Source organism: Mobula birostris, chromosome 16, assembly GCF_030028105.1.
Source record: "Mobula birostris isolate sMobBir1 chromosome 16, sMobBir1.hap1, whole genome shotgun sequence".
Taxonomy (NCBI): Eukaryota; Metazoa; Chordata; class Chondrichthyes; order Myliobatiformes; family Myliobatidae; genus Mobula; species Mobula birostris.
In genome coordinates, this window is record NC_092385.1 from 22719285 (window position 1) to 22746193 (window position 26909).

The window sequence follows — 26909 nt, forward strand, 5'->3', positions numbered from 1 at the left end:
TTTGGTTTCCTCCCACAATCGAAAGATTACTGGTTAGTCGGTTAATTGGTCATTATAGATTGTCCAGGATTAGCCAAGATCCAAGGGAGTAAATTTAGGATGGAGGTGAGGAGGAACTGCTTTTCCCAAAGTGTGATGAATCTGTGGAATTCTCTGCCTGAGGTAGCAGTGGACACTACATCAGTAAATATGTTTGTGACACGGTTGGATAGATTTTTGCATAGTAGGGGAATTAATAGTTATGGGGAAAAGGCAAGTAGGTGAGTCCATGGTTTTATGATCATATTGTTCAACGGGCCAGATGACCTACTCCTGCTCCTAATTCTTATGTTCGTATGTAGGCTAGGGTTAAATCGGTGGATTGCTGGGTGGTGTGGCTCGCAGGATAGGAAGAGCCTATTCTGCCGTATCACCAAAATAAATAAGTAAAACATTGCACTTCAGACATAACAACCCAGCCTACACTACCTATAGAAAAAGGCACTGATCTCTTTAGATGTGCCTGCCTCATGTTCCGCTTTGGTGAGCTGCCTCCAGCCAGGTGTAACAGAGAAAATCAGCTCTACTGATAAACTGCCAGTCTAAATCAAACTATTGCCATGCTTACTTCTAGTCAGTCGCATTTATGATTATTCTGCACCCTTGTTCTTGGCTGTAATATTTGATGTAGCCTGCTTTTTATGTGTTTTGTTTGTCTGATTGATGTGATTGACTGTCTAAACTGAACCCAGACTTGAAAATCTTCCATCAGAAATTGTAGTTTTAAGGTGCTCATAATTCATATTTCAGTAAATATTCTATAAACTTTTGTGTTGCAGATTAACACTCAACTTTGTCTTGCCCGAATTTAACCCTTCATTTATTGTTTGAAATGGGGTGGCGAGCCTATCGCATCCATGCCTAAGATAACACGTGCAGAAATGTTGTTAGGGTTCAGCATGCAGTGCCGCCCCTCGATTCTTTAAATCCCACCTTAATAAAATGATACATAATTATCTTTACTACCAAATGAAGCAGTTAATTTTTTTTTTACTATAAACCCTGAGTGGTGAGATGATTTCGTAGATGTTTCACACTGGCTTGGTGCCAGCCAGACTGTTGCAAGAATGAGTGATGTTGAATGTTTTAAAATCCCGGTGTGCACATCAGTATTTGGATAGTAGACAGATGGGCCAATTGGCATTGGTTTCACTCTGTTTATATTTTTTTTCTTCTGTCATTTGTGAGTGAACACTAGATATTCAGTAATATTAACAGTAAATACTTCATGTAGTTTAGCACATCTATGGATGTTCATGGGAGTCATTGTTTTCAGTGATAAACTTCTTGGGCCCCTAGCTCCCAGTGAAGTATAGGCCACTGATGACCTACCACTTCCATTGTCCAAAGTCAATGGTATGGTTGGAGTTCATCAATGCTTCTGTAATCCATTGCATCTGCTGTGAAGGGGATTGGCTTGTACAGCTTCACCAGAGCCCTGTTGGCCGCCCTTGCCTGTTACCACCTTTCACAACAGGGGCATTAGGTTGGACTTTGAGAGGCTGTGATGAACTTGGTCATGTCAAAACTCGATACTCGAAGGGAGTTCCTTATGTCCAGTCTATTCCGCAATTTAGTTTTCGTTGCATTCATTGCAGAGATATGTTGGAAATGGAAGCAACATTTTCAGCGCTTTCATGGCTATCTCAGAATACTCAGCCTTGACTTTGATTCAGAGTGCCAGCAGAGATGTTACGTCAAACATTCTTTTCAGCCCACTGTCATTTGCAAGCTCGAGGAGTTGATCTCCTTCCCGCGCTGACATGGATGACGTGCGGGTAATGACCTCGTGTGCGTTCAAGCTCAACAGTGGGCGTGACAGGGAATGAGGAAAGGTGCAGCTGACTCCTATCGCCAAATCATATCGTTTCCTCGCGGCCCGGTAGCACATGCTATGCAGCCCGGTGGTTGGGGACCGCTGCTTTAAAAGATTTGCAATTTTTGAGCAGTTTTTGAGATTAACAATTTTCTAAAATGCTTCATTTATTTCAATCTGTCTCTGTCTTATCTTTATCAATAGTAAAACAATATAAGCAACAGAACTCATCCTTTATTTCCTTAAAAAGGTTCATAATTATTGTTACTAATTAATTAACAATGATATCTGTTCAAAATTACCGTGGCACACGAAAGAATGTTTTAGAAGATTATTGGCGCTGTGGGCACATGCTCTCAAAAAGGTTCACCACCCTTGCTTTAGGACAATAGCTGAAAATAAATGAAGTTAATTCCTTTTGCTAACCAAAGTGCACCTTTTTCCTTAACCATAAGTATGTCACCAAAATTATATTCATTCATCTTGTTTTCCAGCATACAACAAATCATGCTTTTTTTTTCAGAAATGAAGTATAAACCAGCCATCCATTTACAAGCAGCACCATTTAGTAATAATCAATTCTACCTCAGATTTATGTGTTGCAAGATCTCCTTTGTAGGAAGCTTTTAATTATTCAGTTTCTCTCTGTCAGCTTAACAATATCTTCCTTGTAGTTCTTCAAAAAGTTCGCATGTAAATGTGTTCTTTATTATAATTAAAATAATAACAATATTTTGTATTGTGGGAAAAGTACAGAATTAACTTTTGAAAAAGCAATACAACAAACATTTTAACATGTCTTGTTTTTTTTCACTGCAGTACATTGTCAAATAAGGCTTGATAATCTTGGCCAGAGCAGATTTAATGATTTAGTGAGGTAATTTCTGTAGAAGTCCTAACAATGTTCCTTTGTAATTTTTGCTAGATTCCTGGTGGAATTCAATCTTTGCAGTTGGTGGAATTCTGATTTCACAGTGAAGGGTAAGTTTGATACCTATTTCTCTAGATCAGCAAGCAGAGTTATTGTGTCAACTTCAAGCGGTTCTTCCACGAACCAACACCAGTGCATCATTTCATCTGTAACGTGGGTTTGAGTCCACCTCAGAAGTAGAAATCTCAAATCAGTTCCTGGTGTAGATCAACCGTCAGCACATATTTAAAGACAGTTGTAGTCTAAATGTCAGAGGAGAATTAGCTGGTGATGGTATGAAATGGTGGCTGATCTGTGACTGTGGTTTTGTGTTTTAAATAGTCTGCTGGACAACTTCTCAGCCAAGGTTCTCATAGATATTCTGTTATTTGTCATGATGACTGGTTCAGGATTGATTTATTCTAATGGTTATATAATACCTAAGTTTTTGTTAAGTCTATCAGCTTAATAGATTCCTCACCTTTGCAGTGACTGTTTCTTTATATATCTGGTTGGCTTGGCGGACTATTTATAGAGCAAACTTTGTCAGTAACATCCTCTGAAACCAAAGTCAGAGGTGGGTCATCATGGGAAGGTTTGAAAAAGTGATTTTTATTTTTTTCTTTTCGGTACAAAACACTAAGTGATCTTTTAATATTTGTAAGGATAGGACACAGTTGATAGAACCAGATGACTTCCACTGGTTTGAGGATGAAGAGCATGAATATTAGACAAAATGAGGAAAATTAGAGCAGAGTGATGGGAGAATAGGGCAGCATTTTAAGAATGTAGTATTTTCTTCCACAATCAGAGACAGAGTTAGGAACTGCATTAATGTATAACATGACCTTGATTAAGTGAATTAAATAGATAATGAAACAAGATGGGTAAATATGATTAATGTTATTTGCCTACATGGATGGTAAACAACAATCAAGACTGAGTAGGATAAATGGGCAGTTTCTGTGTTACAACTCCCATATGTTTCAATAAAGGAGTAGTCTGTAAGACCGTAAGACAGAGGAGCAGAATTAGGCCATCGACTTTGCTCCACCATTCCGTCATGGCTGATCCGCTTTCCTCTCAACCCCACTCTCTTGCTTTCCCATAACCTTCCAAACTCAGACTGATCATGAACTATCAACCTCCACATTACATACACCCATTGACCCGGCCTCCACAGCCACCTGTGGCAATGAATTCCACAGATTCACCACCGTCTGGCTAAAGGAATTCTTCCTCTTCGCTTCTCTACATGGACGTCCCTCTATTCTGAGGCTGGGCCCTCTGGTCCTAGACTCTCCCGCCATAGGAAACATCCTCCCCACATCCACTCTAACTAGGTCTTTCAACATTTGATAGACTTCAATAGATCCCCACTTATTCTTCTAAATTCCAGTGAGTAAAGGCCCAGAGCTCCTCATATGATAAGCCTTTCATTCCTGTAATCATTCTCGTGGACCTCCTTTGAATCCGCCTTTCTTAAATAAGGGGCCCAAAATTACTCACAATACTCTAAGTGAGACCTCACCAGTGCCCTATAAAGCCTCAGCATTGCATCCTTAAAGTACAAGGATACCATTCTTTTAACAGTGGTTCTATTAAAGTAAGGAAGCTTTCGTGATTATTTTACTGACACTAGCAGGCATTTTATTTATTCACTTTTTGTGATTTAAGCCAGGTACTTTTTACCAATCTCCAGTTTCATCTTCATGAACTTCCCTGATTCATAGAGCACTACAGTACAGAAGCAACTCCATCAGCCCACCTCTTTTCTGTTGACCTATTTTTCTGTCTAGTACCATTTACCTGCACCCGGACCATAGCCCTCCACACCCCTTTCATCCATGCACCTATCCAAACTTCTCTTTAACATTGCAATTGAGCAGGCTTCTACCACTTCTGCTGGCAGTTCATTCCACACTCTCACCACTCTCTTGAATGAAGAAGTCCACCTCAGGTTCCCCTTAAACATTTCACCTTTCACCCTAAAACTATGACTTCTACTTCTAGTCTCACTCAATGTCGAGGAAATAAAGCCTGCATGTTTTTACCCTATCTATGCCCCTCATAATTTTGTATACTGCTATAAGATTTCCCTTTATTCTCTACTCCACTGAAACCTAAATAGAGTGGATGTGGGAGGATGTTTCCCATGATGAGGGAGCCTAGGAGCAAAAGGCACAGCCTCAGAATAGAGGGACGTCCATTTAGAGAGGAGAGGAGGAAGCATTTCTTTAGCCAACCTTTTTCCCTGGAGGTTAAACAGGTTAGGACATTTCATATGTCAAGTCTTGGAAACATCCATACAATTTTTTTTGTTCTTCTTTGTACCAGTTTGATGTAGCTAAGTGTTTAGGCAACCCCGGGAGCAATTAGGTGTCAACTACATGGGAGCAGGTTTGGGTCTAATATATTTGTCAAACTGGTTAGTTATTCCAGGTTTCTTTCTGGGAAGGTCATTTATTTCTACTGCTATAACTTTATATTACTACAAGTTTTCTGTTTCAATTGAAACATAACCTTTTGAAGTGACTTCCTGCAGATTATTACTCCAAGGCTCTGTGTCACTAGGACAGTAACTGAATCATTACCCCACTCTGTCTGGAATTTTATTGAATTAAATATCACAACTGTCATGGTGCAATTTAATCCCAAACTGCTGACTTATTAGTCTGATAATAAATCTTCGGGGATAACATAGACCAAGAAGAGAGAATTCCACCATAAGCTAGAAAACTGGCTCGCTCATTCAGTGGCCAAAAGTGTAACAAGCATTCACGAAGCTTTAAAGTACATCGGAGAATAGCAAGCTAATTTAATACAGATGCAAAAGAATAAACTGGATGAAAATACATAAATATTTAAAATCTTTTATTTCATCTTGGAATGTGTTTTTGTGTAACAGTATATGGGAAGAACATTCATGGTTGAATTGAGTTGATATTTTATTATAATGGTGATACTTATTTCATCATTCCAACAATCTTAAAGTAAAGATAATCCAAGAAAGACCTGAATTTCCTTGGACTGAACAGCACCTTATGAGTTAATTTTCCTGCACTTTTTGATAAGTATGTGTATAGCGTAATTGTTTGTACAGACATATGAATCATTCTTGGTTTATTTTAGTGGTACTTTGCTGCCCTATTCAGTGCCTTTGAAGTGCAGATTTAAATTAAATGGTCTGTTACATCTCTAAATTCCCCGCAGTTTCCCTAATGGTTATAGAGACATTGAAACTTTTAGCTTCATGACTTAGTGATAGCTTTGAAATGTAAACATTGCCCTTGTAAACCACTACAACACATCATAGTGCAACTCAAATGACAGCATTAAAATAAAATGTTTACAGTTCTGAGTCACATCACGAAGCTTTAATTGTTCAGCTATGAGCATGACAGCCAGATGTTAGGTCCAGACATAATCATTTCATTTATATATCAAACTACAGATAATATTTCATCAGTTAATAACTGCATCAGTGCAACTGTTGACAACAAATGAACTAATTCTGTTGTGTTATTCAAGATAGGATAAGTTGATTGGCAATTATTATTTCAGTGTTCAATGTATTAAAAGTATAATTCAGGATCAATCTTCCTGCAAATGGAATAAACTAGAGCAATTTAAAATATGGGCATACACTTATTGGCCACTTTATTAGGTACACCGGTAAACCTGCTCGTTAATGTAAATCAGCCAAACATTTGGCAGCATAAAAGTACGTAGACATAGTCAAGAGGTTCAGTTGCTGTTCAGAACAAACATCAGAAAGGGGAAGAAGTGTGATCTAAGTGACTTAGAGCATGGAATGACTTGGTGCCAGACAGGGTGGTTTGAATATCTCAGAAACTGCTGATTTCCTGGGGTTTTCATGCACAACAGGTCTCTGGGGTTTACAGGGAATGGTGTGAAAAACAAAAGAAAAACCTAGTGAGCATCAGTTCTGTGGTGAAAGTGCTTTGTTAATGAGGGAGGTCGGAGGAGAATGGCCAGAGTGGTTCAAGCTGACAGGAAGGTGACAGTAACTCAACAGTCATACGTTACAACAGTGGTGTGCAGAGAAGCATCTCTCAACGCATAGCTCATTGAACCTTGTAGTGGATCAGCTACAGTAGCAGGAGACCACAAATGCGAGGTACCTAATAAAGTGTCTGAGATAGCAAAGTAAGAGGAACACAATTCCATCCAACTAGGTTCATTTCCAGTTCATAATATAGACCTTGTTCATGAAGAAGTTCAAAAAATTCAAAACAGATCTTGTTGTTTAAAGTGGAGCTTTTATCAGATGTCAACTTGGAAGAGTTCTTGCTGTCATGTTACTCTAAACTGACAACTGATTGTGACTTCAATTTTAAAAATATTACACAAATGACAGTGAGGAAACATTTTCCATGGAATAAAAGATGTTCACTATCTGCTTTTAAGTCATTTCTCTTGTAAGCAAGAAAGGCTATAGCTCAGAATTGCTATCAATATTAGCAAGACATCCATCTCCAATTTTACCTCTACTGTTAACTTTTTTGATTAAACAAACCATTAGTATTGTAAATAAAGTCAATCAAAATCCATAAGAACTTTCCTTCTAGTTTTAGCAAGTCATTTGCAATTGTTAGTACCTGTTAATATCAATATCAAAGACATTTATGACCCTAAATAGGTTGTAAATGAAATCTGTTCATAGAAGCATAGTCAGGATACGAGGCAAATCTGACAGCCTTCGTTAGTTCTGAACTGTTATCCTCTCCAGCGGTACGTGTTACTGTCAGGTTTGAAAGCTGAAGTTTATGCATCAAACCTCTGGTCTCAACAATAAAGAACATGGGAAGAAATTTTATATTTAAAAGTAAGAAAATAATTAGGAAAAAGAAAGAATTGTTGAAAGAACTGCCTTGCAGTTTCAGAGACCCAGGTTCACTCCTGCTCTTCTTAATGCACAAGGGACCTTGATAATTGTGAGGAAAGAGTAAAACAGGCTGATATATTAGAATTGATAAGTTCCCGGGGCCAGATGGGAAATACCCCAGGATACTATGAGAAGCAAGGGAAGAGATTGCTGCACCCTTGATGATAATCCTTGCATCCTCACTGGCCACAGAAGTTCCAAATGATTGGAGGGTGGCAAATGTTCTTTTGTTCAAGAGAGGGAATCGGAATAACTCTGGGACTTGTAGATTAGTGAGTCTTTCTTCAGTGGTGGGAAAATTATTGGAGAGGGTTCTTAGCGATAGGATTTATGAGTATTGGAGAAGAAGTCTGATAAGGGACAGTCAGCGTGGCCTTGAGGGCCAGGTCGTGCTTCATGAGACTGATGAATTCTACGAGGATATGACAAAGCACATTGATGAAGGTAGAACAATGGGTGTGGTGTAACACTATTGATAAGGTTCCACATGGTAGACTCGTTCAGAAAGTCAGGAGGCATGGGATCCAGGAAATCTTGGCTGTGTGGATACAGAACTACCTTTCACATAGAAGACAGAGGATGGTAATAGTTGGAGAGTATTCTGCCTGGAGGTCGGTGAACTGTGGTGTTCTGCAGGGATCTGTTCTGCACCCCTGCTGTTTGTGATGTTTATAAATGATTTGGATGAGAAACTGGAATGGTGGGTTAGTAAGTCTGCAGATGGCGTGAAGGTTGGTGGAGATGTGGATAGTATGGAGGGCTGTTGTAGATTGCAATGGGATGTTGACAGGATGCAAAGCTGGGCTGAGTAGTTACAGAAGGAGTTCAAACCAAAAAAGTGTGAAGTGATTCCTTTTTGGAAGGTCAAATTTGAAGGCAGAATACAGGGTTAAATATTTATTGGTAACAGAAATTTACGCTGGTCAGTTACCTACACTCATCCCTGGAGCATTTGGACAGGAAAGATACCTACATTATGTTATTCTTTTTTGAATTATTTTGTGAAATCTTGCTGAATGAGAAATAGCGGTTGCCTTGCCCCATAGTGAAACATTGACTAAATATGCACTGAAGGCATTTGAGCTTTCCTGTGGTCAGACAGGATGCTACGTAAATATCAGAATCAGAATCAGGTTTAATATCACCGGCATATGCCATGAAATTTGTTAACTTTGTGGTAGCAGTACAATGTGATTACTTAATAATAGGGAAAAAAAATGAAATACAACAAGTACACACACATAATAGTTAAATTAAATAAGTAGTGCAAAAAAATAGAAATGAAAATTAGTAGTGAGCTGGTGTTTAGGAGTTCAATATCCATGCAGAAATCGGATGTCAGAGGGGAAGAAACTGTCCTGAATTGTTGAGTGTATGCCTTCAGCCTTCTGTCCCTCCTTGCTGATGTAGCAAGGAGAAGAGGGCATGTCCTGGGTGATGGGGGGTCCTTAATGATGGACACAGCCTTTTTGGTAAATTTCTTTCCTTCATGTGAACCAGCCGATATATTTTGTTACCATTTGCCTGTAATATATATTTAAAAGTAACTAAATCTGCACAATGAATGCAATCTGGGTAGATTTATCCATTCTATTCTCCCAGGGGGAGCTAAATTGAGGGGAACTTAGATCAAGAACATTGGCTTTACAATGTTGCTGCTCTGTCTCTAACCTGGGTTCTGTCCAAAAATGCCTCTTTTCCAAAATTTAACTTTAAGTTCCCTATTTCACTGTAAGCCCTAGATAGCCCACCATTAATTTCTGTATTAAAACTCCTAGGACATAAATTCCAAAATGGCTTTCAGTTGATCGCTTGCCCTAGCTCTGGGAGAAAGATCACAGAAACCTTGGAAAATTGTTTGCCTGACTTTCTGTGGCTCTTTTCCTAAAATTACAGTGACTGATCAAGGGATCCTCTATTGAAGTCCACCTACTAAATATTACCAATATTAACTTCTTCCTAACTTCTTTAGGCCTCCTATGCATTTCTTAAAGTTGATATTATTTTCACCATCTGAAAATTGTGGGTGGCTGAAACTGAGCCAGACTTCAAGCTCTGCCAGATTTCAAAGTTTCTATGATCACAACTTCAATGATGTAACTGAGTGCTGAAAAACTCAGAATGAGTTAGTGAACTATCCCATATTTGTGCAGATTTTGTCTAGATTCAACCCATACCAGAAAGTGGAAAAACACAATATTCCAGGATTAGGAATGAGGCCAACTCAAATACACCCTCCCTTCATAATAAAACCTTCAATAGAAGTTTCCAAAACAATAATTTTAGTGTGACTTAGAGGGGCTTATCGTGCGACACTGGAACTGCTGGAACGGTATATAATCAATTTTTGAGCAATGCCTTAACTTCCGAGCAGTACTTTGAATGTGATGATTTCATTCTCATGATGTTTGAAGGCAATTATCAAGAGCCAGAATAATCTACAGGCAATCATTTCACTGCAGACTCCACTGGATTGTTCATGAAATTTCACAAAGAAACACATTCAACAGTTTTAAGTTCTGCAACTTGTGGTGCAAATAGTTGTAAATATCCCCTACAGATTACTGAAAAATTACAATGAGTTATCAGTTACATCTATGTCACCTTCTGTAGTTCTTTGGTTATGGAAGACAATCTATTTCATCAATCATTGTTAACTTAACGTATAAGATGGAGACCAAAATTGATTCTTTGCCTCCATGCATTTACCTAGAATAGCATTACTTGTTTGAAACCAAACATTAACTGATCTTTAGTTCCCAATGTATAAACTATTTCTGATCAATTGGTTTGTCCCTATTAAAATAAAATTTGTTTTAAATTAAATTAATTCAGCAAAGCACAATGGTTTAATGGTTTATATGGTATACTATGATTTGGTGACTAGGTTATCATAAAACACAAGTTATTCATTTTCAGCCTACCATTCAACTTAATTTAGATAAAGCACTAAGAGATAATAAATGAGATTATTAAGATTCTTAACACTTAATTTGCTGCGAAGGAATAACTTCGGAGCTATTGAATCATACAAGATGAAAACAGGGCACTTTGGCCCACTATCTACCCCAGACATTAGGCAGAAATCCATATTAAAACCAGTTACTAGCATTTGGTCTGTAAACCTCCATACCTTGTTATTTCAAGTGCTCATCCAAATAGTTCTCAAATGTTGTGAAGTTGCCTCCCTCCACTGTCCCCTGATTCAATGCATTGAATAACAGTGGTTGAAATTTGATTCTCACCCCTTAAACCTCTGCCTATTAATTATGTACACCTCTGTTAAAGGGAAATGTTTCTTGTTATTTCCCCTTTTTATGTCTCTTTGTAGAGCTCCATTAGGTCCATCCTCAACCTTTTGCACAAATTCAGCCTGGCCAGCCTTTCCTCAAAGGCCACACCCGGTCAATTTCCTCCGGATCCTTTCCAGTGCAATTGCAAACTTCCCATAGTGTGGTGATGAGAACTGTGCTCAACACTCAGTTCTAGCCTAAGTCAGGGCCTTATGAAGTGGCACTGTGACTTCCTTGCTCTTATATTCTTTGCCCTGGATAATGAAGTCGCAGATCCTTTAAGCGTTCTTAGTCTCCTTATCTAACTGTACTGCTCCCTTCAGGTTCCTGAGGCATGTACACCACAGTCCCTCTGTCCTTCAGTACTTCCGAGGGTTTTACCGTTTATTGTGCATCTGTCCTTCCGCAATGAATCACCTCAGAATTCTAAAACATTAATTTCATCTGTCTTTGCTCTTCTTGTGTTACCAATTCAACAGTGCAGTTTTATAGTTGAAGAATACCACTATTGACAATACCACAAATTTTCATAATTATTGACTATACCTGCTATATTCACATGCAGGTTGTTTATAAACAATAGGGGCCCAGCATTAAACTACGCAAACCATGACCAGTCACAGGCTTCCAGTGGCACAGACACAACCCTTGGCCATTCACCTTCTGTCTCCTATCACCAAACAAATTTCACATCCAGTTTCCCAAATTGCTCTGGAATCTATGGGCTTTTACCTTTTGGATTTTCCTGTTTTCATTTCTCCTCGCCTGTCAAAGCTACCTTTTTTTTTGCTTTATCCAGCCCTCGGTACCCTTTGACATCCAGGGTTCCTTGGACTTTTTCACCTGACTTTTCAGCCTCTTAAGAACATGCGGGCCCTGAACCCTGTTTCATTTAGAGTGACTTCCACTGGTCACAAGCCTTTTATTAAATAAGACAACATATAAACAGAATCAGGTTTATTATCACTGACATATATCACAAAATTTGTTGTTTGGTGGCAGCAGTACAGTGCAAGATGTAAAAAGTTACAATACGTAAATAGATAGATGGCACAATAGAGGAATCGCGGGGTAGGATTCACAGACGATTCAGAGATCTGATGGTGGAGGGGAAGAAGCCATTCCTAAAATGCTCAGTGTGGGTCCTTGTACCTCCTGTCTGATGGTAATAATTAGAAGAGGGCACATCCCTGATGGTGAGGCTCCTCCATAATGGATGCCATCTTCTTGAGCCATTGCCCTTTGAAGATGTCAATGAGGGTACCGCTGTGCCCACTGTGGAGCTAACTGTGTCTATTACCTTTTTCAATACTATACATTGGAGCAATCCTGTGCGGTGAATCAACCAGTCAGAATCTTCTCCACTGTACATACGTAGAAATTTGCTCGTCATTTGTGTCATACCAAATCTCTTCAAACTCATAATGAAGTACAGCCATGGGTGTTCTTTCTTTGAGATTGTACCATTGTGAGGATAAGCTTTCCATAGCAACAATCCACGCTTTCAGCCTGACTAAGCAACAAACACAGCTGCCATAGAGTTACTGAGAGTGGAAGCAATCTGTAGCACATCTCAGATTTACCCTGGAGACCAGAAGTATTATCTTTGATTCTCATTTCACTTCCATCTATGCATCAAAACAGTCTGGAATGGGACCAGGGCTCCCAGTGCTCTATCTTAACTGCCATGAGGCAGGCGATATTGATGAGGTGGGAGGAAGGTGATGTTGGTGGCCAAAATTCCTTCTGGATTTGTGCATGATTACCTTCCACAAATTGCAATGTGATAATGACTAGATTAGTGGTTTTGGTTGAGTGGTAAAAATTGGCCGGACATTAGAGACTTGCTCATCAGCTCCTCTTTGAAACTGTAGCATTTGATCTTTTAACACTACAAAAGGAAGCAGATGGAGTTTCATAAACTTCTAACCCAAAAGGTTCTACGACCAAAAGTGTAGTGCCGCCCAAGTATTTGGAATGAGATACGACTCGCAATCTTCCAACTCAGAGGTAGCAGCATTATTAACTGAACCATAAATAACATTGTCATTGGCTAGTTCTGTATTATTGTAGTGAAATAAGAGATGAAACTGGAATGTGTGTGATTACTGAAGCTTAGCAGCGTTACAGTATTATCTGTTGGTTGCTGTTGCATTTGTTGATAGAGTCATAGAAGACTACAGTACAGAAATGGGCCCTACAGCCCATCTAGTCCATGTTGGACTATTAATCTGCCTAGTCCCATTGACCTGCACCCGGACCATTGTCCTCCATACCCCTCCCATCCATGTACCTATCCGATTTTCTGTTAAATGTTCAAATTGAACCCGCATCCACCACTTTCACTGGCAACTTGTCCCATGCTCTCACCACCCATGGAGTGAAGAAGTTCGTCCTTATGTTTTCCTTAAACATTTCACCTTTTACCCTTAACCCATGACCTCTAGTTCTAGTCTCACCCAACCTCAGTGGAAAAAGCCTGCTTTCATTTAACTTGCCTATAATCCTCATAACTGTATATATCTATATCAAATCTCTCCTCTTTCTCCTACATTCTAAGGAATAAAGTCCTAATATTTTATTGTTTATTTACTTATTGAATCGATTGAGATACCGCATGGAACAGACCCTTCCAGCTCTTTGAGCCACACCACCAAACAAACGATTTAGCCCTAGCCTAATCACAGGACAATTTACAATGACCAATTAACCTACCAACCAGTATGTCTTTGGCCTGTAGAAAGAAACCGGAACACCCGGAGGAAACACACATGGTCACAGGGCTAACATACAAACTCATTAAAGGCAGCAGTGGAAATATTCAACCTTTCCCTACAACCCAGGTCTTCAAACCCTGGCAACAACATTGTAAATTTTCACGGCACTCCTTCAAACATCTTTCCTATAGGTAGGTAACCAGAACTGCACACAATATTCCAAATTAGAGCTTATACAACTTCAGCATAACTTCGCAACTCCTGTACACAATACTTTGACTGATAAAGGCTAATGTGAAAAAAAGCTTTCTTTATGACCCTCTCTGCCTGTGACAAAACTTTCAAGGAATTGTGGATCTGTATTCCCAGATCCCTCTGTTCTACTGCGCTCCTCAGTGTCCTGCCACTCATCCTGTAAGTCCTACTCCAGTTTGTCCTCCGAAAGTGCAACACCTCACACTTGTCTGCATTAAATTCCATCTGCCATTTTACAGCCCATTTTTCCAGCTGGTCCAGGTCCCGGTGCCAGCTTTGATAGCCTTTCTCACTGTCCATTATGCCCCCAATCTTGGCATCATCTGCAAACCAGTTTACTACATTATCATCCAGACTGTTGATATAGATCACAAATAACAATGGACCCAGCACAGATCCCAGTGGCACTCCACTAGTCATAGATGCAACCATCTGCTACCAGTCTCTGGCTTCTTCTGCAAAACCAATGTCTAATCCAATTTACTACCTCATCTAGGATGTCAAGTGACTTTAATGCCAGCTTCTTGACCAACCTCCCATGCGGGACCTTGTCAAAGGCCTTGTTAAAGTCCATGTAGATAGCATCCACTGCCTTGCCTTCAAGGACTTTCCTGGTAAATTACTTGAAAAACTCTATTAGATTGGTTAGACATGACCTACCACACCCAAAGCCTTGTTGACTATCCCTAACTAATCCCTGTCCTATCCAAATACTTACTGTGTATATCCAGTTCCTTGGAATACTTCCAATAAGTTACCCACTACTGATGTCAAGCTCACAAGGCTATCATTTCCTGTCTTATTTTTAAAGCCTTTCTTAAACAACAGAACAACACTAGCTATCCTCCAATATTCCGGAACCTCACCCGTAGCTAAGGACTTTCCAAATATCTCAGGCTCCTGCAGTTTCTGCACTAGCTTTCCAGAGGGTCTAAAGGAAGATAACAGGCCCTGAGGACCTTCATTTGCCTCAGGACAGCAAACAGCCCCTCCTCTGCAATTTGTATATGGTCCATGTTCTTGCTGCTGCTTTGCCTCACTTCTATAGACACTGTGACCATCTACTGAGTAAATACAGATGCAAAAAAGTCCATTAAAAACCTCCCTCATCTCTTTCGAAGCCATGCTTAGATGACCACTCTGAACTTCCAGAGGACAAGTATTGCTCCTCACTATCCAGAAATCCTCATTTGTTCCATGGGAATGTCTCATGAGTTTAGACTGTATTAACACTGATGAAATATAGTCAAGCAATTGGAAGGAAGGAAGCTATACTGTAACAACGACTCTGATATCACCAGATGAAATATAAGCTGTCAGTTATGGAAAGACATTGCCAGTGGGATGGAAGCCAGTCGTCAATGGGAAAAATAAGGAGAGTTATGGGAGGAATAGTCTTCTCTCATCACTGTCATCTTTGTGATTTTGAAGGGTAAATCCATAATTTTCAAAGTTATGATACAATGAGTAGATATGTTAAGAATGATAGAATAATAGCACATTCATTGTAATAGATCACAAAACTATTGAAATAGCTACATCTAATTTCTCCTCTACGTACACATAAACAAACTTCATGAAATTTAACAAATCAAGGAAGATAAATAAATTATCTTTTTCTTTACTGTGCTATTTATTCTGGACTTAAAAACACAAAAGATGTGTTGTTTAGTACTGGGAAGCATTCAAGCAGCACTTAAAACACAATCCTTGTATGTTCCTGGTATGGCGCCAAAGAAGGTGGTTAATATAATATTTATGCCATAAGCATAGTCCTTGTAGAATCACTGCCAAAATCATGCTTTTGTGCAAAAATATGATAAAATTGCTCCAGTAATTGCTGTTATTGTTAGGCCATGGGACATTTAATAGACAAGTTAATTTGTACTGAGCTCTCTGGTCCAAAGCAGTGATTTCACAAAATTATCCTACAGGCAATCATAAAAGATGTAAATAATACAATACAGTTTGGTTTTTTGTGATATGGTATATAACTAGAAGCACAAAAGCTTTCAGATTTTTTGAACAGGTTCCTTTTCAAATCAACGTAGCCTTCGCACCAGAGATGTAAATAGACCATTTACAATTATTTATCCTATTCAGGCAACTTATTAATTTAGAACATTTTTGTAAGGGGCAATTCAGTGAAACTTGAAATGTCACGGTATTCTTGAATCTCTGAATGAAAAATGAAACTTCAATACTGTTTCCCCATTTAAGTTTTCAACAATTGTAATTTCTGGGAAAATATTTGACATAAGTAATTTTTCTAAGAAACTAATGACATAAAGATTAGAACTATCGAGTTTATTTTTAAACTAAATCTGGTACCAAAAAGAACCACCTGGCTTGAATTTGAGAGTGGCGGAAATCTGATATGCCATAGATCTTCAGTATGGAACATGTGAACATAATTAGTTGAAGACTCCTAGCAATTGTCCTAAATTACCACAAGGTGGCGAGAGAAATGCATTGTCTGTAAATTTTCCGCATTTGTTTTAACTCTATCAACAAATCAAATTTTAATGTAAAAACTTACTGTAGTACATAGCCCAAAATCTACTATTATCACACAGGTTTTGATCTTTTTAATCTATTGATGGTAATTAAAGACTTGTCTCCAAGCATATGGAGTTTAAGCATTTGATTCTTGCATTTCATGGTATGATTCATGACTGTTTCTGATTTCTTTTCTTTCAGCACAGAGACCTAAGCAAGTTCTCCAGCCATGTGACACTGAATATGCAGCGTTTGTGTCTGAGCGGACGATAAAGGAAACTACGGGGACAATCAGCTGTGATGGCTGCCACAAGTAGGGCAATTTTCATTTCTCTTCCAGCTTCGGTGCAAATAGGGCAGGTCTGTTTGACAAGTCTGTGACAAACTCACATAATGGTATTTTTCTAAACTAAAACTGGGTGGATACTTAAATTCGCTGTCATAAAACTCAAGTGTTTGGTCAAATGTTGATTATATAATTGTCGGTGTTGCAGATTCTTATAAAAGTTCTGTATGGGGCATGGTGAACCATAGGTCACTTTATGTTCTGTTGAAAGATCGCACATGATCTGCAAATAGGAAATGCAATTGAAGCTGCATTCCATTTGCAATTTCTTCTTCTATTTGTGGTAGAGTCCCTCCATCTCATCAACTAAAGTAAACACCTTTTTGGGAAGTGCAACCAGGGTTTTAAGAGTAACACCATGGTTGGCACTAAAAAGAAGCTCAGTCACTTAAAATTGTGGAATTATTTTAGATTTTTTTTAAGTTAAGTATTTTGATGTATCATATATTCAATGAACAGTTTGTTAGTAAATGCTTCTGTTTATAAAGTGGAGGAAAGATTTATATACTGTCACCAAAAATCTTGTTGGAGATCATCATTCCTTGGTACCATCTTCACTGTGAATGTCACCATACCTGAATGTTGCCTTGGGCTGACTGCATTAAATTGTTCTGATTTAACATGCAGCATTCTAGATATTGTTTTGTAGTTTATGGTGCCTTTTTATCAGCTTAGCAAACTTATGTACTTTGTACATATTGATGAAACATTCTTTGCACTATTTGAACCCACAGATAAACAATATCTTTGGGGTTGGATTGCTACAACATGATTTAAGGTCAGCAAATTCTGGGGATTTATTAGCTTACAGTCTCATTAGTTTTTCCAGCACTAGTTTTTCTTTTCTTTCTTATGCCAGTTTCTTTGAGCTGTCTCATATCTATTTATAAGGCTTAAGAAGGTACTTATCTGGAGAATTTGCGGTGTGGGATGTGAGAACACTGTGAATAAGGGCTTAAAAGCAGGAATAACTTGGCTATAATATCCTGTCCTTCATCATTTGGCTCTCTGGGTTTAATATTAAGTACCTTCTGCCGTTCCAATAAAATAAACTTTGTGGGATGGTTATACCGCCTCTGCCAAGTGATAAGCACAGCTCTAAGGGTAGATTAGCACTTCCATTAACTTTCAAAGTCTAGGCAAGTCTATCATTTTTGCTCAACTGTCTCTGAGAAGGAGGTGGTGAGTCAGCCTTCATGAATATCTGTACTTCAGGTGAAGATGCTTCTACAGTGCTGTTGGGCAGGACATTCCAGGATTTAGAATCAGTGGGACCCGTGACATTTTTCCAAGTCAAGCTTGCAAGTGACTTGGAGGGTAACCTGCACTTGGTGTTTCTCTCTCCCATGCACCTTTCTCCGTCTTGGTGAGAGTGATTGAAGGTTTGGGATGTGTTCTCGGAGCGTCCTAGATGAGAAACTATTGGTGTCTTTCGTAGATGCTACAGCTCACCGTTTATTCTATCCACCACTCTCACTGCCTACAGGCTACTTTGTTCAGGATGGTGTTCAGCTTCTTGAATGTTAGTGCCACACTTATTCAGAGAAGTGGAGAACACCTCAATGAGCTTCTGACATGCCTTGTCAACAGTGTGTCAAGAGCTGAGTCATCACCACAGGATGCTTATGCTTACAGTTACATTCACTGTGAGTAGTTGGTCCAGTTGAGTTTCTAGTCAATGGTGACTCACTGGATAGTCTTGGTGGGGCAGCCAGGATTGGTCATACTTTTGATTGTCAGGAGTAGTTGGTTAACCCTTTATTAGGGATGGTCATTGTCTGGCACTTCTGTCCTGTGAACATTATTTGCTGCGTATCAGACCATGACTGACTATTGCCTTGGACTGTTGCGTTAGGGTTAGGGTTTAAAAATGTGGGATTATTAAACTCAGGAGTTGATAATGAAATTGAATATCGTACACACACATTTGTAGGCTTGAGGACACAGCTGAAGATGGATGGGTATTGGACACTACAATGTAGCCTTGGGTCAGAGATGATTAACCTTCAATGGCCAAAATTGTTTGCCTTTATGTGAGGTCTGATTCCAATCATCTGGATGTTTTGCTTTTGATGGCCACTGTTGAATTTTACCAGTGTGCCTTCGCACCACATTTGGTCAAATGTGTTTCCTTGATGATAAGGGCAGTCACTCCTACATCCCCTCCAAAATTCAGCTCTTCGGTCCATTTGGACAAGCGGTAGTAAGGCCAGGAGCAGAATCAACAGGGTAAAGCCCAAACTGGGCATTGGTGTTTTGTATCAGCTGAAAGAGAGAGAGGAAGGAAGGGATCCAATCCAGGCTAAAACACTGGGATATGAAGCTTCCTCTACACAGCATCTTGTTGGCAAATGTACAGTTATTGGACAACAAGAATGAGGACTTAAGGGCAAGTTTTCTGTATCAGACAAATAAGGAATTGCTGCATTCTCTGTTTCACGGAGACATGGCACACTCCAGAAAAGCTAGATACATTGGTAAGATCCATTGGCTTCTCAATACTCAGGATGGACTGGACTGCTGATTCGGAGAAGGGGGCTTTGTGTTTCATGAAACACACATCAAAGTTGCTGGTGAACGCAGCAGGCCAAGCGGCATCTGTAGGAAGAGGTGCAGTCGACGTTTCAGGCCGAGACCCTTCGTCAGGACTAACTGAAGGAAGAGTGAGTAAGGGATTTGAAAGTTGGAGGGGGAGGGGGAGATCCAAAATGATAGGAGAAGACAGGAGGGGGAGGGATGGAGCCAAGAGCTGGACAGGTGATAGGCAAAAGGGGATACGAGAGGATCATGGGACAGGAGGTTCGGGAAGAAAGACGGGGGGGGGGTACCCAGAGGATGGGCAAGAGGTATATTCAGAGGGACAGAGGGAGAAAAAGGAGAGTGAGAGAAAGAATGTGTGCATAAAAATGAGTAACAGATGGGGTACGAGGGGGAGGTGGGGCATTAGCGGAAGTTAGAGAAGTCGATGTTCATGCCATCAGGTTGGAGGCTACCCAGACGGAATATAAGGTGTTGTTCCTCCAACCTGAGTGTGGCTTCATCTTTACAGTAGAGGAGGCCGTGGATGGACGTGTCAGAATGGGAATGGGATGTGGAATTAAAATGTGTGGCCACTGGGAGATCCTGCTTTCTCTGGCGGACAGAGCGTAGATGTTCAGCAAAGCGGTCTCCCAGTCTGCGTCAGGTCTCGCCAATATATAAAAGGCCACATCGGGAGCACCGGACGCAGTATATCACCCCAGTCGACTCACAGGTGAAGTGTTGCCTCACCTGGAAGGACTGTTTGGGGCCCTGAATGGTGGTAAGGGAGGAAGTGTAAGGGCATGTGTAGCACTTGTTCCGCTTACACGGATAAGTGCCAGGAGGGAGATCAGTGGGGAGGGATGGGGGGGACGAATGGACAAGGGAGTTGTGTAGGGAGCGATCCCTGCAGAATGCAGAGAGAGGCGGGGAGGGAAAGATGTGCTTAGTGGTGGGATCCCGTTGGAGGTGGCGGAAGTTACAGAGAATAATATGTTGGACCCAGAGGCTGGTGGGGTGGTAGGTGAGGACCAGGGGAACCCTATTCCTAGTGGGGTGGCGGGAGGATGGAGTGAGAGCAGATGTACGTGAAATGGGGGAGATGTGTTTAAGAGCAGAGTTGATAGTGGAGGAAGGGAAGCCCCTTTCTTTAAAAAAGGAAGGCATCTCCCTCGTCCTAGAATGAGGCTTTTCATTGATGTCTTCCTTTTAAACACATCTCTCCCACATTCTTTCTCTCACTCTCCTTTTTCTCCCTCTGTCCCTCTGAATATACCTCTTGCCCATCCTCTGAGTCCCCCCCTTGTCTTTCTTCCCGGACCTCCTGTCCCATGATCCTCTCGTATCCCCTTTTGCCTATCACCTGTTCAGCTCTTGGCTCTATCCCTCCCCCTCCTGTCTTCTCCTATCATTTTGGATCTCCCCCTCCCCCTCCAACTTTCAAATCCCTTACTCACTCTTCCCTCAGTTAGTCCTGACGAAGGGTCTCGGCCTGAAACGTCGACTGCACCTCTTCCTACAGATGCTGCTTGGCCTGCTGTGTTCACCAGCAACTTTGATGTGTGTTGCTTGAATTTCCAGCATCTGCAGAATTCCTGTTGTTTGTGTTTCATGATTTAGCTCTTTGTGGTACTCAGATGAAGTGGTCCTGATGCACTCTTGTTCCCCCAACCTGGAACATCTAATGATTAAGTACCTACTATTCTACTTACCAAGGGAGTTATTCCTCCGTGATCCTGACCACAGTTTACATACCACCAAAGGCCAATATTAAGCAAGCACTCAAGGTACTAAGTGTTGGCATCAGCGAACATGAAACAGCCTACCCCATGTCTTTCAAAACACTATTGGGGATTCCAGTCAGGTCTATTCGAAGAAATCTCTGCCCAATTATCATCGACATATCACCTGCAGCATCAGGGGGCTCAACAAACCTGATCATTTCTGTACTACGATTAGGAATGCCTGCCGTCCCATACCTCAGGAAATCTGATCACTTGGCTACCTAGAGGCAGAGGCTAAAGAGCAAAGCTCTAGAGTTGAGGACAACAAAGAGGTGGTTGCGGAGGCAGAGGAGTGGCTGCAGGATTGCTTCAAGTTGGTGACTGGGTGGGTCGTGTTCAAGGACTCATTAGATGATCAGAATGAATACAGCATGGTTGTCACAGACTTTATAAAAATAGTTGGATACTTTATTGATCCCAAAGGAAATTACAGTGCCACAGTAGCAATACAAGTACACAGATATAAATATTAGAAGAGAAGTAGAAAGAGTAAAAAATGAGTTACCACCAACAGTCTAACAGGAGGGAGTCATTACTTCCCCGGCTATTGGTTGACTCATTATAGAAACTAATGGCTGAGGCTAAGAATGACCTCGTATAGCGATCTTTGGAACAGTGCAATTGTCTTAGTCTATTACTAAAAGTGCTCCTCTGTTCAGCCAACGTGACATGCAGAGGGTGAGAAACATCCCGAATTGCCAGTATTTTCTAGAGAGTCCTTTGTTCTACCACAACCTCCAGTGTGTCCAGTTTGACTCCTATAACAGAGCCAGCCTTTCTAATCAGCTAATTGACCTGTGTTGATGCCATTGTCCCAGCAAACCCCCCCCACCCCAGCCAGAAGAATGTAACAGTGATAACAGACTGCTAGAACATGTGAAGAAGAGGCCTGCATACTCCAAAGGACCTCAGTCTCCTCAGGAAGTAGAAAAAACTCTTGCCCTTCTTGTACACAGCCTCTATGTTGGTGCTCCACTCAAATCTGTCATCCAGGTGCACCCCCAAGTACTTGTAAAACCAGTTGTATGTAAGTGTGTCCCCACAAAATCATTGAGTTTTCCCCAATCAGGAACTCTGGATGAACCTTAAGACCTGCAGTCTGCAGAGGGCCAGATCAGAGGGATTCAAGTCTGGAGACCCGGTAAAATACAAGAGGTCCGGGTATGATCTCCAGAAAACCATCTCATATGCAAAGTGGCAATTCCAGGTCATACTTGAATCACTGAAGGATGCTCGACAGCTATGGCAGGGCTTGAATGGTATCACCTCCCAGAAAATGAAACCAGGCAACATGGGTAGCAACATGGCTTTGCTCCCAATTGAGCTCAATTCCCTTCATGCTCATTTTGACCATCAAAACATGAAGGAACCTTCAAGAGCTCCCACAGTCCCCGATGACCCTGTCATGTCCATCTCTGAGGCTGACATGAGAGCATCCTTCAGGAGGGTGAACCCACGGAAAGTATCTGGCTCAGGCAGGGTACCTGACCAAGTACTAAAGACGTGCTAATCAACCAGCAGGAGTGTAAACCGTGCTGAACACTTAACCATCCTGAAGAAGTGTCTGGGCCCGAAGTGTCGACTGTTTACTCTTTTCCATAGATACTGCCTGGCTTGCTGAGTTCCTCAAGCATTTTGTGTGTGTTTCTTTAACCTCAAGTGGGCTTCAATTATATTCATGCAGGCATGTAATCAGGGTAATGTCACAATTGTAATGAGGGACTTCCATATGAAAGGAGATTGGGAAAATCAGGTTGGTGTCGGATCGCAAAAGAGGGAATTTGTTGAATGCCTACAAGATGGCTTTTTAGAGCAGCTTGTGTTTAAGCCTACTAGGGGAAAGGCTGTCTTAGGTTGGGTGTTGTGTCATAACCCAAATCTTATTAGGGAGTTTAACGTAAAGGAACAAATAGGAGGTAGTGATTATCATATGATTGAATTTGTACCGCAATTTGAAAGTCAGATGTATCAGTATCGCAAAGGAATAAAGAGAGTTACTGAAACATGAGAGAGGAGCTTGCCCGGATGGGTTGGAGGGGGATACTGGCAGGGATGACGGCAGAGCAGAGGTGGTTGAAGTTTCTGGGAATAGTTCACAAGAAGCAGGATAGATAAGTCCCACAGAATAAGTTGTTCTCAAAAGGCAGGGGTAGGCAACTGTGGCTGACAAGGGAAGTTGAGGACTGCATAAAAGCCAAGAAAAAGCATAGAAGGTGGCAAAAGTGAGTGGGAAGTTGGATAACTGGGAAGCTTTTAAAATCCAACTAAAGGCAGCTAAAAAAGCTATAAGAAAGGAAAAGATGAAATATGAGGGCAAACTAGCCAATAATATAAAGCAGGATACTAAAAGCTTTTTCAGTTATATAAAGAGTGAAAGGGAGGTGAGAGATGATATTGGACCACTGGAAATTGATGCTGGTGAGGTAGTAATGGAGGACAAAGAAATAGCAGATGAATTTAATAGGTACTTTGTAGAAGCCACTAGCAGTGTACCGGAGGTCTATGAGTGCCATTGGTATTACAAAGGAAAAAATATTAGGCAAACTCAAAGAACTTAAGGTGGATAAATCACCTGGACCAGACAGACTATATCCCAGAGTCCTGAGAGAGGTTGCTGAAGAGATAACGGATGCATTGTTCATGATCTTTTAAGAATCACTTGATTCTGGAATGCTCCTGGAGGACTGGAAGATTGCAAAGGTTACTCCACTCTCTAAGAAGGGAGGAAGGCAAAAGAAAGGAAATTATAGGCCAATTAGCCTAGCCTCAGTGGTTGGAAAAGTGTTGGAGTCTATTATTAAGCATGAGGTTTCGGGGTAAAATAAGTCAAAATCAGCATGGTCTCTGTAAAGGGAAATCTTGGCTGACAAATCTGTTAGGGTTCTTTGAGGAAATAACAAGCAAGGTAGACAAAGGAGTGGCAGTGGATGTCATTTACTTGGATTTTCAGAAGGCATTTGATAAGGTGTCACACATGAGGCTGGTTAACAAGATAAAGTTCTATGGCGTTACAGGAAAGATACTAGCATGGATATAGAAATAGCTGACAGGCAGGAAACAGTGAGTGGGAACAAAGAGGGCCATTTCTGGTTGGCTGCCAGTGACTAGTGGTGTTCCTCAGGGGTCACTATTGGGCTGCTACTTTACACATAGTTTGTCAATGATTTGGATAATGGAATTGATGGCTTCATGGAAATTTGTGGATGAATCAAAGATGGGTGGAGGGGTAGGTAGTCCTGAGGAAGCCATGCGATTGCAGCAGGAATTAGACAAATTGGAAGAATGGGCAAAAAAGTGGCCGATAGAGTAGAGTGTTAGGAAATGTATGATAATGCATTTTGGAAAAAGAAATAATAGTGTGGACTATTATCAAAATGGAGAGAAAGTTCAAACTTCAGAGGTGCAGAGGAACTTGGGAATCCTCGTGCAAGACTCCCTGAAGGTTAACTTACAGGTTGAGTCTGTGGTAAAGAAGGCAAATGCAATGTTGGCATTTATTTCAAGGGGAGTAGAATATAAAAGCAAGAAGATGATTCCGAAGCTCTTTAAGATACCAGTCAGGGCACACTTGGAGAATTGTCAACAGTTTTGGGCCCCATTTCTCAGAAAGACCATAAGACCATAAGACAAAGGAGTAGAAGTCGGCCATTCGGCCCATGGAGTCTGCTCCGTCACTTTATCATGAGCTGATCCGTTCTCTCATTTCGTCCCACTCCCCCGCCTTCTCACCATGACCTCTGATGCCCTGGCTACTCAGATACCTATCAATCTCTGCCTTAAATACACCCAATGCCTTGGCCTCCACTGCCACCCATGGCAACAAATTCCATAGATTCACCACCCTCTGGCAAAAAAAATTTCTTTGCATCTCTGTTCTGAATGGGCGCCCTTCAATCCTTAAGTCATGCCCTCTCGTACTAGACTCCCCCATCATAGGAATCAAATTTGCCACATCCACTTTGTCCATGCCTTTCAACATTCTAAATGTTTCTATGGGGTCCCCCCTCATTCTTCTAAACTCCAAGGAATACAGTCCAGGAGCGGACAAATGTTCTTCATATGTTAACCTCTCATTCCCGGAATCATTCTAGTGAATCTTCTCTGTACCCTCTCCAACGTCAACACATCCTTTCTTAAATAAGGAGACCAAAACTGCCCACAGTACTCCAAGTGAAGTCTCACCAGCGCCTTATAGAGCCTCAACATCACATCCCTGCTCCTATACGCTATTCCTCTAGAAATGAATGCCAACATTGCATTCGCCTTCTTCACCTCTGGCTCAACCTGGAGGTTAACCTTAAGGGTATCCTGTACGAGGACTCCCAAGTCCCATTGCATCTCAGAACTTTGAATTCTCTCCCCGTTTAAATAATAGTCTGCCCATTTATTTCTTCTGCCAAAGTGCATAACCATACACTTTCCAACATTGTATTTCATTTGCCACTTCTTTGCCCATTCTTCCAATCTAACCAAGTCTCTCTGCAGACTCTCCGTTTCCTCGGCACTACCGGCCCCTCCACCTATCTTCGTATCATCAGCAAATTTAGCCACAAAACCATCTATTCCATAATCCAAATCGTTGATGTGCAATGTAAAAAGAAGCGGCCCCCACATGGACCCCTGTGGAACACCACTGGTAACCGGCAGCCAACCAGAATAGGATCCCTTTATTCCCACTCTCTGTTTCCTGCCAATCAGCCAACGCTCTATCCACATATGTAACTTTCCCATAATTCCATGGGCTCTTATCTTGTTAAGTAGCCTCATGTGTGGCACCTTGTCAAAGGTCTTCTGAAAGTCCAAATATACAACAACAATTGCATCTGCCTTGTCTAGACTACTTGTAATTTCCTCAAAAAATTGTAATAGGTTTGTCAGGCAGGATTTTCCTTTAAGGAATCCATGCTGAGTTCTGCCTATCTTGTCATATGCCTCCAGGTACTCTGTAACCTCATCCTTGACAATCGACTCCAACAACTTCCCATCCACCGATGTCAAGCTAACAGGTCTATAATTTCCTTTTTGCTTCCTTGCCCCCTTCTTAAATAGCGGAGTGACATTTGCAATCTTCCAGTCCTCCTGAACCATGCCAGAATTTATCGACTTTTGAAAGATCATCGCTAATGCCTCCGCAATCTCCACAGCTACTTCCTTCAGAACACGAGGGTGCATTCCATCTGGTCCGGGAGATTTATCTACCTTTAGACTATTCAGCTTCCTGAGTACTTTCTCTGTCATAATTGTGACTGCACACACTTCTCTTCCCTGCCACCTTTGAGTGTCTGATGTACTGCTGATGTCTTCCTCAGTGAAGACTGATGCAAAATACTCGTTCAGTTCCTCCGCCATCTCCTTATCTCCCATTACAATTTCTCCAGTACCATTTTCTATCGGTCCTATATCTACTCTCACCTGTCTTTTACTCTTTATATACTTGAAAAAGCTTGTAGTATCCTCTTTGATATTATTTGCTAGTTTCCTCTCATAGTTAATCTTTTCCCCTTAATGACCTTCTTAGTTTCCTTTTGTAAGCTTTTAAAAACTTCCCCATCCTCTGTCTTCCCACTAATTTTTGCTTCCTTGTATGCCTTCTCCTTTGCTTTAACTTTGGCTTTGACTTCTCTTGTCAGCCACGGTTGCATCCTTTTTCCACTTGAAAATTTCTTCTTTTTTGGAATATATCTGTGTTGCATCTTCCTCACTTCTCGCATAAACTCCAGCCACCGCTGCTCTGCCGTCTTTCCTGCCAGTCTCCCTTTCCAGTCAACTTTGGCCAGTTCCTCTCTCATGCCACTATAATTTCCTTTACTCCACTGAAATA

The 26909-nt window shown here is 40.9% G+C and overlaps 1 protein-coding gene across 5 annotated transcripts in view; it reads left to right on the forward strand.

The window, feature by feature from the left end:
* The window catches only part of cacna2d3a (calcium channel, voltage-dependent, alpha 2/delta subunit 3a), a 797416-nt gene that overhangs the window by 694508 nt on the left and 75999 nt on the right, over window positions 1-26909 (forward strand). For all 5 annotated transcript variants that reach the window (XM_072280402.1, XM_072280404.1, XM_072280403.1 and 2 more), the window contains 2 exons: window positions 2781-2836; window positions 16640-16751. In XM_072280402.1, the coding sequence (XP_072136503.1) occupies window positions 2781-2836; window positions 16640-16751 (168 nt within the window). The remainder of the gene's footprint in view (window positions 1-2780; window positions 2837-16639; window positions 16752-26909) is intronic.